The 14,563-nt window shown below is 39.2% G+C and overlaps 1 protein-coding gene across 1 annotated transcript in view; it reads right to left on the minus strand.

Annotated features, from left to right (window-relative positions):
• CUL3 (cullin 3) overlaps positions 1–14,563 on the minus strand; it is a 58,808-nt gene that overhangs the window by 22,740 nt on the left and 21,505 nt on the right. Inside the window, exons 3-4 of the mRNA XM_062638872.1 lie at positions 10,283–10,396; positions 351–511 (exon numbers count right to left, since the gene is read on the minus strand). Coding sequence (XP_062494856.1) covers positions 351–511; positions 10,283–10,396 — 275 coding nt within the window. The remainder of the gene's footprint in view (positions 1–350; positions 512–10,282; positions 10,397–14,563) is intronic.

Here is a 14,563-nt window from a genome sequence, read left to right on the forward strand (position 1 = left end):
AGCCATCCCTCAATACAGAGAAGATAGAGGGTAGCAAGAGGCAGAGAACTGTCAATACTCAGCTTTATAACCAAATGCTTTGGCACAAGGCAGTAATGGAGAGATTTAATTAAAGTTTTAATAAAAAACACAATATGAGTATTAAAAGAATGTATTCACAAGCTTCTCTATTTACCATTAAGCTAAACCTTAATGTACAAAGAAATACATTATTCCAGATTCAAAAAAAATTTTTACTTGCAATCAGGAATGCAACTTTAAGTAATTATTTGTGTACATTCATGATTCACTCTCAAAAAAAATGACAGGCATTATTTACAACAAATGACAGCCACATACAAACATCTTACCTGTCTACAACTTCTCCTTTCCTTTCCCTTGCGATCATATCCAGCAGCGTTTGCCGCAGGTGATCCCTAATGCAGCCGTAGCGTACAACTTGATCTCGAAAAATAATCAAGCCCAAATTGTAGACATTCTCCACATTATTTTGTTGCACATATACACGGTCCTATAAAGCGAACATACAGGAATCAAATTAAAAATTCAGTACACCCATGCTATTCAATTGCAAGAGACTGGTCATATTTCCACTGTAGAAAGGACCAAATTAATCTTCTCTTCTTTTGCCATAAAATGAAATTATGAATACCCTCAAATTAAAAAAAAATCAGTTCCATTTTACAAAACTTCACTTACACAGAAAGTCTACTTTGCTGAACGCTGTACACACAGTATTTATGACTAAAGCACACCAGGACCATCTACAGCCTTGACACTTTTCAGTTTGCGGGCAGGGGAATCTCCAAACATTGACAAAATTCATGGCACAGACTGAAAGTCATAGAATCACAGAATCATAGAATAGTTAGGGTTGGAAAGGACCTTAAGATCATCTAGTTCCAACCCCCTGCCACGGGCAGGGACACCTCACACTCTACCATCTCACCAAAGGTCTCATCCAACCTGGTCTTGAACACTGCCAGGGATGGAGCATTCGCAACCTCCCTGGGCAACCTATTCCAGTGCCTCACCACCCTAACAGGAAAGAATTTCCTCCTTATATCTGATCTAAACTTCCCCTGTTTCAGTTTGAACCCGTTACCCCTTGTCCTGTCGCTACAGTCCCTAATGAAGAGTCCCCCCCCAGCATCCCTGTAGGCTCCCTTCAGATACTGGAAGGCTGCTATGAGGTCTCCACGCAGCCTTCTCTTCTCCAGGCTGAACAGCCCCAGCTTTCTCAGCCTATGTTCATACAGGAGGTGCTCCAGTCCCCTAATCATCCTCGTGGCCCTTCTCTGGACTTGTTCCAACAGTACCATGTCCTTTTTATGTTGAGGACACCAGAACTGCACACAACACTCCAGGTGAGGTCTCACAAGAGCAGAGTAAAGGGGCAGGAAGAGCGAAGGGGCAGGATCACATAATCATCGAACGAGAGAATGGTTTTGGTTGGAAAGGACCTTAAAGATCATCTAGTTCCAACCCCCCGCCACAAAAGCAGGGACACCTACCACAAGACCAGGCTGCTCAAAGCCCCATTCAACCTGACCTTGAGCACTGCCAGGGACAGGGCAGCCACAGCTTCTCTGGGAAGCCTGTGCCAATGCCTCATTACCTTTACAGTAAAGAACTACTTGCTAATGTCTAATCTAAATATACCCTCTTTCAGTTTAAAGCCATTCCCTCTTGTCCTGGCATTACAGGCCCTTGTGAAAAGTCTCCCCACATTTCTTGTAGGCCCCTTTAGGTACTGAAAGGCTACTCTAAGATCTCCTAAGAGCCTTCCCTTCTCCAGGCTGAATAAGCCCAACTCTCAGCCTGCCTTCATAGAACAGGTACTCTGGCCCTCTGATCATCTTCATGGCCTCCTCTGGACTTACTCAAGCAGGTCCATGTTCCTCTTGTGTTGGAGACCCCAGAGCTGAATCACAGAATGCCAAGGGTTGGAAGGGACCTCAAAAGATCATCTAGTCCAACCCCCCTGCAAGAGCAGGGTAACCTAGAGTACATCACACAGGAACTTGTCCAGGCGGGCCTTGAATATCTCCAGTGTAGGAGACTCCACAATCCCCCTGGGCAACCTGTTCCAGTGCTCTGTCACTCTCACAGTAAAGAAATTTTTCCTGATGCTCACATGGAACCTCCTATGCTCCAGTTTACACCCATTGCCCCTTGTCCTATCACTGGACATCACTGAAAAAAACCTAGCTCCATCATCCTGACACTCACCCTTTACATATTTGTAATCATTGATGAGGTCACCCCTCAGTCTCCTCTTCTCCAAGCTAAAGGGACCCAGCTCTCTCAGCCTCTCCTCATAATGGGGATGTTCCACTCCCTTAATCATCTTTGTGGCTCTGCACTGGACTCTTTCAAGCAATTCCCTGTCCTTCTTGAACTGAGGGGCCCAGAACTGGACACAATAATCTAGATGCAGCCTCACCAAGGCAGAGTAGAGGGGGAGGAGAACCTCTCTTGACCTATTAACCACACCCTTTCTAATGCACCCTAGGATGCCATTGGCCTTCTTGGCCACAAGGGCACATTGCTGGCTCATGGTCATCCTCCTATCCACCAGGACCCCCAGGTCCCTTTCCCCTTCACTACTGTCCAGCAGGTCAGCCCCCAACCTGTACTGGTACATGGGGTTGTTCTACCCCAGATGCAAGACTCTACACTTGCCCTTGTTGAATTTCATCAAGTTTCTCCCCGCCCAACTCTCCAGCCTGTCCAGGTCTCGCTGAATGGCAACACAGCCCTCTGGTGTGTCAGCCACTCCTCCCAGTTCAGTATCATCAGTGAACTTGCTGAGGGTACACTCAGTTCCCTCATCCAGGTCATTGATGAAAATATTAAACAGTACTGGTCCCAGCACCGACCCCTGAGGGACTCCACTAGTCACAGACCTCCAGCTAGATTCTGCCCCATTGACCACAACTCTCTGCCTTCTTCCTTCCAACCAGTTCTTGATCCACCTCACTACCTGATCATCAAGCCCACACTTTGTTAGCTTATCTATGAGGATGCTGTGGGAGACAGTATCAAATGCCTTACTGAAATCAAGAAAAACTACATCTACCGCTCTACCATCATCTATCCACCTACTTACTTGCTCATAGAAGGCTATAAGGTTGGTCAAACATGACTTGCCCTTGGTAAAACCATGCTGGCTGCTCTTAATGACCCCCTCATCCTTGATATGTCTAGAGATGGTGTCAAGAATAAGTTGTTCCATCACCTTTCCAGGGATGGAGGTAAGGCTGACCGGTCTATAATTACCCAGGTCTTCCATCTTGCCCTTCTTATGGACTGGTGTGACTGCAGTACTCCAGGTGGGGTGGTTTTAGTTATCTACTCAAGAGATTTTACCTTTATTTATTTATTATTTACTTTTACCTACTCAAACCACTTCCATCCACCCTTGTTCTCTGAGAAAAAATAATTCACTTTCACCATTTCCTATGCATCTTCCTACCACTTCCTTTCAGGCAGAAAGTTCCCCCCTCAATATTCAGTGAAATTTCCTGAAACAGCATCATTAGATGAGCAAAAGAAAAAGTAAGGCCAAAATGAGAATAGTTACAGTCAAAATGTTTATAAATTGTTATTGTAAAATTGTACATAAGGACTTCTGCTGCATCCCTCCCCCCAAAAATTCACTTTCGTTCAACTCGAGCAAGTATCTTGAAACTATCTTGTTTCCTTAAGATCTCACACATACACCCCCGCCCCCCCCGCCAAAGAAGAGAAGGCAGCGAAGAACGAACAATTTTTGTATATCTATATGGGTTTAAATTCTATCTCCCTATATAATCGTAGCATATAGAAACAATCAAGCTTCTCATCTGCTACCCCTATACTACCTACATTTATAAACTGAGAATGGTCTTCAGAACAGTGTTTGAAGTCTGTATAGCCCAAAACCCATCATCTAGAGTGGACCGAGACACTGCTGAGCAGACACCCTGAGTTTTTTACTTCTACTTGCAGAAATATTCCAAAAATTGGTCTCCCCTTTATATTCATCTTTCCCAACTTACCAACTCTCTAGAAAAGGAAAATTATTAATAAATTTAGTAGCAGACAGAAAATCAGTGTATTCACTTAATATCCAGGAGTGCTGTACCAGGTAAGCCCATTTAAAACAACATTAAGAACAGAAATTTTGTTTTACAAACTATTTCTGTGATGAACAATGATTACTTTTTCATTTCTGTCAGGACATAATCTATTCTTCTAATGTAATAGCTTGGGTAATTACTAAAAATACTGTTTTACTACCACTTAAGCCTCAGGATGATGATATTAGAGAAAATTAAGGGGTTTGTACAGCTCACAAATCTGTGATAAGGTTTTCTGAATATTTATACAGCTATAAACAAAAAAACCCACAAATTCTATAAAGGATGGAGGTCAATGTTCAAAATGGAATATAAAGAAAATGTTTGAAATAGAGTAGAAAGATTGGCTTCGCCACTAGTTCCATCACTTCTTAAGTACTTTACCGCACTCAGAATTAAAGTGTAAAGTTACTCAAACACCTAGAGAACAAAACTATTAAAAAAAATTATGCTCCAGAGTATTAAAAAAAATATGAATTTTAAGTTTTTATAAATTCTTCAATTAGAAAAAAAAAAACAAACAACCCATAAGGAACTGACACCACACCCTTACTACTGCAGCAGCTGAATTTACATGGCAAAATTATTCATATACTAATTATATGCCAGATTGCCAGTTGATGACCAAAGGAACACAAAACACGGTGTTCATGACTGATTTCCTACTCACTCCTTTCAGACATGCAGCACTTCATTTAAATGAAAAACCAAGATGGGAACAGGTCAAATGTGCCTACTCTGTTGCTCATGAAGCAAGCTCAGTTCTGCCTCAAAGCAAAAAGTTTAGTAATTGGTCTAATAAAGTCAATTTAATAATACATAGTAGTCTAGATCTCTGGAATACATTACCCTATTTTTTCTGTTATTTAGAAAGAAAGTTATTTATTTCACTCCCTTGTGCCAAGAACAGAAGGAAATATGATTCTAAATAAAGACAAGCTTAAAGTACACTTTCAAAGAGATGAAAGAGAAAATTAAAAAGTAGTATCTAATATACTATATAACTTGAGAATATATACATTATTATCAAAAAATATTCAGGCTTGTGAAGAACAGGCAACAGGGTATCAAAATGAATCAAAGCCATGGCCCTGACTCATCTGCACAGCTTCTGTTGTGGCACTGCTAAATGTTGCCACTATGAAATAGTGGCTGCACTAGAAATTTGTCTCAATGTAACAGCAACACCTCTTTAGAAAGCCAGACCACTCTAAAATACCCAAATCACAGTAGCAGCATTAATGTTTCTGATACTGCCGATTTGCTTACCCTTGGTAACAGAGCACTTTTACTGTTTACCGGAAGGTCTCCAACTTAAAAAAAAACAGTAGTCTTCGAGACAGTAAAGCTCACTTGGGAACAGGTCTGACTGACAAGATTACATGCTACCAAACAGCAATCACTTCCTGGAGGGAGAAGCAGCAGGTACTTAAAGGTAAGAGTAACTCTCAGGAGACAAGGGTGGAGTTTCAGAGAGCAATTATTCATGAACTACAATGTTGCTTACGCTGCAGAGTAATTGTGAACTCAAATAAACCAAGTTACCTACTGTTAAGTATCACCAGCCACATTTTGCCCATCTCTGCACAGATGCACCTGGATGATGTAGCCTTCAGACACTCTTGTGTGTGTGTGTGTGTATATATATATATATATATATATATACACACACATAGAGAGAGAGAGAGAGAGAGAGAGAGAGAGAGAGAGAGAGAGAGAGAGGAAGGTCCCTTGATCTTAGTTCTCAAAATAAAACCACCCCTTCTCCTTACTACCTTGTGCATAAGCCATGAACAATGAGAGTCATAGGCCCTAAGGTCAAAACTCACATTGCAGATCTCAGTGCCAGCTTAAATCAAGACACTGGCTTTGTGCACTGGACAGGCAAGAAGAGAATGCTCTGCCCTCTGCAAAACACACAGCTGTATTAGTAATTGTTCACTTCTGACACTAACTGGCACTACCCACATGCCTATAATGCAGCCAGGGGTGTGTGACTGCTGTGCTTGCATACCTGAAACTGCTTTAAATTTAGCAAGTACAAATAGTAAAGAAGGGACACCACAGAATCCAGTTTAGCCCAGTTTCCCCAAGACATTCCAAAAATACACTTACGCAGCTTGAAAAGAAGACCAAACAACTGAACCTCCACTGCTCCTGTTACATACAGTAGCTAAATAGAAACTACTTTAGGTATGCTTACCTACGCTGCAGCCAAAACTGAGACTGAATTTCAGATATGCCCAAGTGCAATACATTACTTCACTACTTCAACATGTCTTAGTACATGGTTTGACTCACTGAAGACGCTACTTAGGACATGACTTCACTGCTTTGGTACCTCACTGCTTGCTACACAATACCATGAATTTACAGACTACTACATCTATTCTGGCACTGATTCCTGTAGCCTAAATATGTAAAACAGAAGGAGGAGAGCTAGTGCACATACCCTACAAAATACAGTGGAACCATGCAAACTTCAAATTCAATTGTGGGAACTGGAACATCTCAAGAAAGTTGGATTTAGCATTATTGTGCAATTCAAGGTTGCAAAACCTTACAGTGGAAACGCAACAGACCTGAAACCAAGCAGACTTTTACCAGATAGTAACCATGACACAAAAGAAGATAATATGCTTAAAAATGCAGCTATGGGGCAAGCTTTACAAGTGTCTTGCAGAAGATGTTGTGCATATAAAACAAAATCCTGCCACAAACCCCAGACAGCACGTATCATAACAATGCACAAACCCCAGTGTACAAAACATACACCTTTCTAAAAAAACATCTATTTGAATTAGTTTTAATTTAGAAGTGGCAAAATTAAACAGAGTGAAGATTAAGGCAAAAAGGTATTTGTTTTGATTTAGATCATATAGGAGCTAATGGGTGAAAATAAACTTGAAAACATATGTGGCATTAAACCAGATACAGTTTAAAATGTACTCTCCTACATTCTTCAGCCTAGTGATTGTAAGATCAGAATTCAAGAGGATGCTAAATGTTCACTAATGTCAGACTGTGGTTTGCTGGGTACCAATGGGTACTTTTCCTGAAACCAATGGGTAAGGAGTTAGGACAGCCTACAGGATATGAGGAGAAGGACTGGGTTATCTTTTATTTATAAGCATTATATAATTGAATATACTTCTGGTGGAACACAAGCATATCAATTAACAATGTCTGGTGACTGAGTTTACACTGTTTGGTTTTCTTAAGATAAAATACTTTAAATCTAAATTATATTAGCCACACTTGAGTAAAAAAGTATAAACAACAGCTGACAAGCACATCACTATAAAACTACATCTGATTCAGACTCAAAGTAATAAAAAAGAACAAATCATTCCTTATTTTATGAAGTTATTGAAAACTGTTGCTTTGAAGAGCAGTCAGGTCTCATCTTTGGCAGATGTTCCTTGCTTTATAATTTTGTGATACTAGCAGCTTTTTCAAGCTTTTTGAACAAACACATACTAAGACTAGAAGTCTCCTGCTCTTAGTCTTTCCAATGAGCAGAATCACCTTTGACTCAACATGATACCCCAGTGACAAAGCTGAAACTTCAAATTTTTCAGACCAGTCTTCTTTTAAACCATAGCTTATACTTTAGTCTGTAAAAAAAAAAAGCATGTGTTTTCTAATGACAATTTGTATTATGCACTCCAAGTCAAAGAAAAGAAGGAGTCTGCCCATTCTATCAGTTCCTTGCGTTAGACAGTTATATTTAATAAAGATCCAATTTATAATCATAAAACCCATGTTACATTATGTTTAAGCTTCTAAAGTTTGACAACATTATACAAACATTCTGAAATAAAAATTTACTATATTTTTACTTTTACACTATACATTTTATTGTGGATGCCTCTTTTCTCTTTCTTTGGGTCTCATTTTGGTATAAGTCTACAAGAGGCAAATAATTAGTCGTGGAGGTCTCAACTGCACACCCACTTGAAACTAGGAACTGTCAAACACCTCATGAAGGACTATATATTCATATTTCTTTGGTTTTTATTCTGTTCTGAATCTAAATTATAACACCGTGAAGTCCAATTTGCACTTGCACAAATGCTTCAGGTCTCCATCTTCTGGAATTTCACTGGCAAAAGAGAAGACTGTCCTAACTGCACTCGCAAGCTTCAAACAAAAGTTAAGACATTGCTCTCCTGAGCACAAGAAATACTCGGGAAATAGCTCTCATCTCCCCTCAAAAGTGCTAACTGAAGCATGTAACCCTTCCCCAAAGGGAAGGCTTCATCCTCAGTTTTCTGGTCAATACACAAAAAAAAAAAACAAAACAGGAATAGCTGATAAGACAGCTTTCTCTTACCCTGCCTGAAGGGTCAAAGATTTACTGAAATCTAGAGCAACAGATAATACTGCATTATCCTCTCTGACCACCTACATACCTTGAAGCATCCAGCACTTTCGGTACTGAAATAATACATAGTATATGGCTAAAACAGATCAGTTTTATGTATATGGCTAAAACATAATCAGCTACTCCCTTAAAAAGCTTTGAATTCCATGTCTTCATGTCTCTGAAAATTCACCACTAGCTTTGGTGAGCATTATTCTAATTGTTAGCTACTCTTGACTTTGTCCAGATGCACCTAGCAGCAACTGATTCGTATTTGTTCTGTAGAGGACGTAACAGTGATTCCAGGATTTCTCATAGTAAAAATCGTACATCTTCAAAATAAGACTTTCTCCATCTTTCTTTTTCCAAGATAAGATACACAGATCATCAACTATCACTGAAGGCATGTTGTCCAGTCCTCTATCTTTAGATACGTGGTCTTTTCCCAACTTAAATACCCAAAACTCAACCACCCAAACACAACACCCAAACAAAACCACTCCTCCCTCCAAAAAACCCACCAAAACAAAACCACCAAAACCAAACCCCACAGCACAAAAGTGAGTAAATCCATTAACAAAAAAATAATTAAATTTTAAACTGTGTCTTCAACAATTACTCTTTGAAATTCCTCAGCTTTTAGTAGCTTTTTAACCAAGCAGGATTTCACAGCTAATACAAAGAAGTTCAATGTTACAGCATGAGAACTTTAAGAGCTACAAGATCTTAACATCAACTGTTCAGCAGGTAAGAGTACAATCTCAGATTATCACCCTGCCTTTGACAAATAAAAAGAAAGCATTACCTGACCTTCACTGGCTAATACTGCATGAAGCACTATCTTCAGCATGACAGTTCGGAAAACAAGATATTACATAAAACCAAACAAACCACAGTATTTCAACACATATTTCTTTTCCTTTGTGAAGGTAAAGCCTTTAGCTAGAAGCTATGCAAAAATACACTCTCCTGCATCCTCTGAACATGCCCACCACTCTGGCAATTTAAACATATACCAACTACCTAAAGCATAACACAATCCAGACACAAAAATCTAAGGCACTCTCTCTCAAAAAAGGCCTTTTCTATTAGCTATTAAGCAAGGAATGCTTTTCTTTTTAACTTTAGAACTAAAAACTATGTATACTGCTTAATCAAAGAATCATTAGGGTTGGAAAGGACCTTAAGATCATCTAGTTCCAACCCCCCTGCCATGGGCAGGGACACCTCACACTAAGCCATATCACCCAAGGCCTCGTCCAACCTGGTCTTGAACACTGTGAGGGACAGAGCATAAAATAATACTGTACCCAAGCTGTAGATGAATAGCAAAGGATTAAATTAAAATTCAACATTCAAGGACACAGACTGTACCTAAGCAAAGTTACCCTTTTCAAACCCTTAAGCTTAAAGAACAACTGTATTGTAAGTTTCAGGACACTTTACACCATACTTCCCACAGTAAGAAAGCACCACATGCAAAAAACATCTGTAACTTGCCAGAATGGGTCTGACATTTTTTAAGAATTGTGAATTCCAACCACTTTTCAGATGCATTTTTCAAGTGATAATGAGATAACCTCAAAGAAGAATCCAATTATAATTTATCACACACCTGTAATAATTCTTGCATGCACACAGCAAATTCAAAACAAAGAACAGACAGCAGCAGTCTTGGGAACAAGACCGGTAAGGATGCCTTGGTTTTTTACCCCTGCATCTCATCTGTTCATTTTTTACAAGAGACAATTTATTGCATCAAGTTAAAGGTGTGAAAAAGCAGAATACCCACCATATACATCAGAATGTCTCTAATCATCACCATTGCTGTTTGATGATCATTCCATGCTTGATTTAGTGTTTGTAGAAAGTTGTTATTCAAGGAGTTTAAAACATCTTCTCGCACCTGAAGCAAAAAAAAAAGCAGCACGTTGTCATAAACCCAAGTCAGTTTCTCCTGCACCACCTGTATTTCTACAAGCTTTGCTTGAAAAAGAAAAAATAAAAAAAAATCTTGCTCCTCTATGAACTTGAATATTCCAAACAAGTTCTTGCATTTCCTGGAGGCTGATCATCCCCACTTTGTACTTCACTTCTGTGGAAAAATAAGACTTCACACAAGTAAGAAAAAACAGGCTAGAAACAAGAGCAACAAAATAAATATGGATATTACATTTCAAGGGAATACCTGAAAACTCTAATATTAAAAGTATTTTCTACAACTCCTCAAATGCTTCATTTCCAGCGCTATAGTGTTCCCATTAATGTTAACATTACTATCACAAGTAACCTCAGATTATTGGGTAGTATTGGTGAATGTTAAAACAGGAGTAAGTACAGGTGGAAAACTGGCCATGATGACATTTAGAAAGACATGCTGAGACAGCACAAAGTTACAGCAAACAACAGTTCTGAAAGGAAATAATCACTTGGTAAAGACCAGACTCTTACACTAATAGTCCATAATTGCCAACAACAAGACTCCATACTACAAACTAAAGTCATCATTTTACAAATGTGTATGTTAGTTGATTCATTTGTCCCATCAATTTCAAGCTTTATTCTTTTTGACACTACTCCTCCTCACTCATAAAAACAGAGAAGATTCAGTTCCATATTTTGATTTTCACACAGTAGGCACATACAACAGTGCTCAAGCTTTAAACACATGTAAAAGAGAAACCTGAGGGAATGTAAAAACAAAAAATATTTCAGAGTTTAAGTGCATCAACTGACTTCTGATACAAGTTGCAGAATACATCCTGTCTTTTTTGTAATGGAACAGAACATATTTTTACATTTACAGATTTGCATTTATACTTGTGTGATATAGCACAGAGCATTCAAAGAGCAAACCAAAACACACATGACAAGCAGCCACAAGATGCACCAACATCAGACACAACCATCTGACAGACTTCATTCTGTCATTTAATTTTTACGATGTTATTAGGCAAAAACAACAGTCTGCCACACTACTATATATACTCCATAAACTTAGATGAACCAGAAACATAGCATAGCATAGCATACAAACACAACGGTCTCCTCTGGAGAAGCTCTTCACCTTTTCATTGAATCTAGGTAATACAGATATGTTTGTAGGTTATTCAAAGCTCTGCAAAATCTTCAAACACCTACTCCCAAGACCTGAGCAAGGCCCTTCCTCCTTACTTTTGGAAAACACAGTATGAAGTTGTAAGTCACAGTGCCATTCCTTATGATAGTGATTATCATTTACCCTTGGGTTTCCCAAAGGCGTGCTCTGTTGTCATTGAATCTATGTAGGTTTTAGCTAAAATGTAAATACGCATTAAAAACTTCACCAATTGTGCTTGTAAAGTGTGTGCAAAATCTTCCAAAAGAGAAATCTTCCAAAAGAGAAACAAGCATGGCATAGTTGCTTTCACTTCTTTAGTCAATATGGAAAAACACTGGAAACATTATTTGGTAGATCACCCACACTACTAAAATTTACCAAACCAAAACTAAACACCTGTGTAGTTTACAAGCACAGATAACCAGGGTAGGGATTTTTTTTAAAAAACACAGGGGCAGCACGCCTTTGTAACACATCCATCAGAATAATCCTCCTAGACCAGCCAGTGCCAAATCACACACCAAATTGTAGTCATTGCTACCTGGTGGCAAGCACCCCCTTTTGCTACAAGCCTCCAAACAGACAGAGGAATGCAGAGATCTGTGCCCCCTCTGCTCCACATAGTACGCCATGTGGCTCTATGGAAATATATATTAAATCCAGGAATGGGTGCAGTACAACAAAACTACTCTAAAAGTCTCTGTGAAGCTTCTCAATGACATTCTCCTACATTTACTTTAAGCTGCAGACAGGTTTGGGAAGCTGTTCTTTCGGTTGCTACAAAAGTCAACCAAATTACTGCTTACAATAGCTGTGCAGTTAATGAGCACTGAACACATTCCTTCTATGGACTGTGAATAAGGCAATAGTACAGGAAAACTAGTATAAGGCACAAAATATCTTAGCCATGCAAAGGTGCAGTCAGACCCCTGTGGTGCAATAAATGACTTGTAATTAAAAACCCCTGGAAATTCAAACTCTTCTACAGAGAAGGAAGCCCTTCCTTCAGAGACAGAGCTGCTGCTCTTCCAAAGCCTTAGAAAATTTGAATCCCAAAGGATTTTTTATCAGCAGAGTGCTACTTTCAACTATCTGAGCTTACAGTGATTTCTATGACAATCTTTGCAGCTATGCAGTAAACTGGCAGGCACATCCAGCTTAAAAAGGACTGTTCATATAGTCTCAAAACTAAACTTCATACATACGTAAGGTCATCTTGTATTTGCAAGAATGAAATCTTCTACATAACTTCAGGCACAACTCTCAAGGAAATATAGCATCCTCCCCCGCCAGTCTCTGAAGAATTGGCATAAGCTTTCAATACCTTTAAATAACTCTCTACTAAATGTACACAAAGCAGACTTACGGCCTTATATTTTTTCTCTTACAGTGCCTAGCCTGACACAGCAACACAAATAGTTCAATTACATAATTTCCACTACTGTAAGGACAGCCAGAACCTCCTGTGTGCAGCAGCAGTATAGAACAGCACTTGCTGAATCAAGGGCTCAAAGTCTCAGAACTTCTATTAACAGTTTCCTCATCTTCTACAAAAGTCCAAGTAGTGTAAGAAACAGTATTCTAAAATCTTACCATCCCAACAGATTAACTTTACCAAAAACACCTGTTCACTGAAAGGAAAAAAACCAACAACAAACCAACCAACCACAACTGAAGAATATTGACAATTCTGAATTGCATTCACTACCTGGGAATTCCCTTGCATCTTTTTGCCCTCCATAAAATTGCAGACTTCAGACTTACAGTAAACTGTAATGCTCACTAATCAATTTGTCTCCTACACAACTCCTCATGCCATTCCTATTTCATAGATATCATTTCAAATTCTAAAAGGAGCTTGAAATTACTTCCTATCTTCTCTCTCCCCTTCCTTCTGCAGCAGCACTGTAGCAAATTTTAAAGCTTGCCAAGGATTCTAGACATAACTTTGTAAGCCCCAGAGTAGAAACACTTTCTTCACCCTAAATCTTCTGTACCACTACAATTCCTTCTACACTTAACACAATGACTGGCTCCATACCCTCCTTACCGAAGGAGTTTCTTGCATGTGTGCCTTCACTACTACTCTGAAATTGCACGCACTGCTGCTACTGAACTCTAACAGCTGCAAGAGCAATGACCACCATGTTGTAACGCATTCTGGTCATGTCAGCCACAGAAAGTAATACAAATGCTCAGTAAGATCAAGAAGTCTTACAAGGCATGAGAACATCCCAAGCACCTCTGCCTGTTCACTAATGCTCTAGTACCTCCTCAAACCAGCACATTTCAGCTCATTTAAGTTTAGAAGAGTCTCCTACACCTCAATCTGACACACACACTGCACAGAAGAAACAACCAAACTGTACTGGGCCTGGCAAACAAACCAGTCAATCCCTTTGGCTCACACACACAGAGGGTGCACAGTATGTTGCAAGTCACAGGTTTAGATTTCACTAGACTATGAAGTGTTTGTAAAAACTAAGGAAACTTTAAAAATATTATCCTGCAAACTTTTTAACTTGAAGTTTTTTAATTCCAACACAAGTGATGTTGTTTATCATCAAGTGATTTAGAGACCTGCAAACTAAGCTTTGTGTGTTTATTTTTTTAAAACACTTTTACAACATTTGAGTGAAAAAGTAACAGACTAAGCTTGAGAAACATGAAGGAAGAGTGTCCACATCAAGCTACAGGATTGCCAAAGGACAAGAAGGGGAGGAATCAATGAAGTACCAAATGCACAAGAATTAAATGTCTAAATTAAGATAAAAGGTTTCAGCACTTCTTATTCCACACTATTTTAAAATTCAGTTCTAAATGTACTATAATAATGATGTAAATACATAGGCAAAGACAAGGTTTAGCTTTTACTACCCTGTAGTAAAGCCAAGGTAGTTCAAGACCACTGACTCCTGTCAATGATGTGCAGTAAGCTACTTGGCTTACTACTTACCTTCATCAAGCAGCCAG

This window comes from Pezoporus occidentalis, unplaced genomic scaffold (assembly GCF_034315485.1).
Source record: "Pezoporus occidentalis ecotype Australia unplaced genomic scaffold, CSIRO_AGI_Poc_V1 ctg59, whole genome shotgun sequence".
NCBI lineage: Eukaryota > Metazoa > Chordata > Aves > Psittaciformes > Psittacidae > Pezoporus > Pezoporus occidentalis.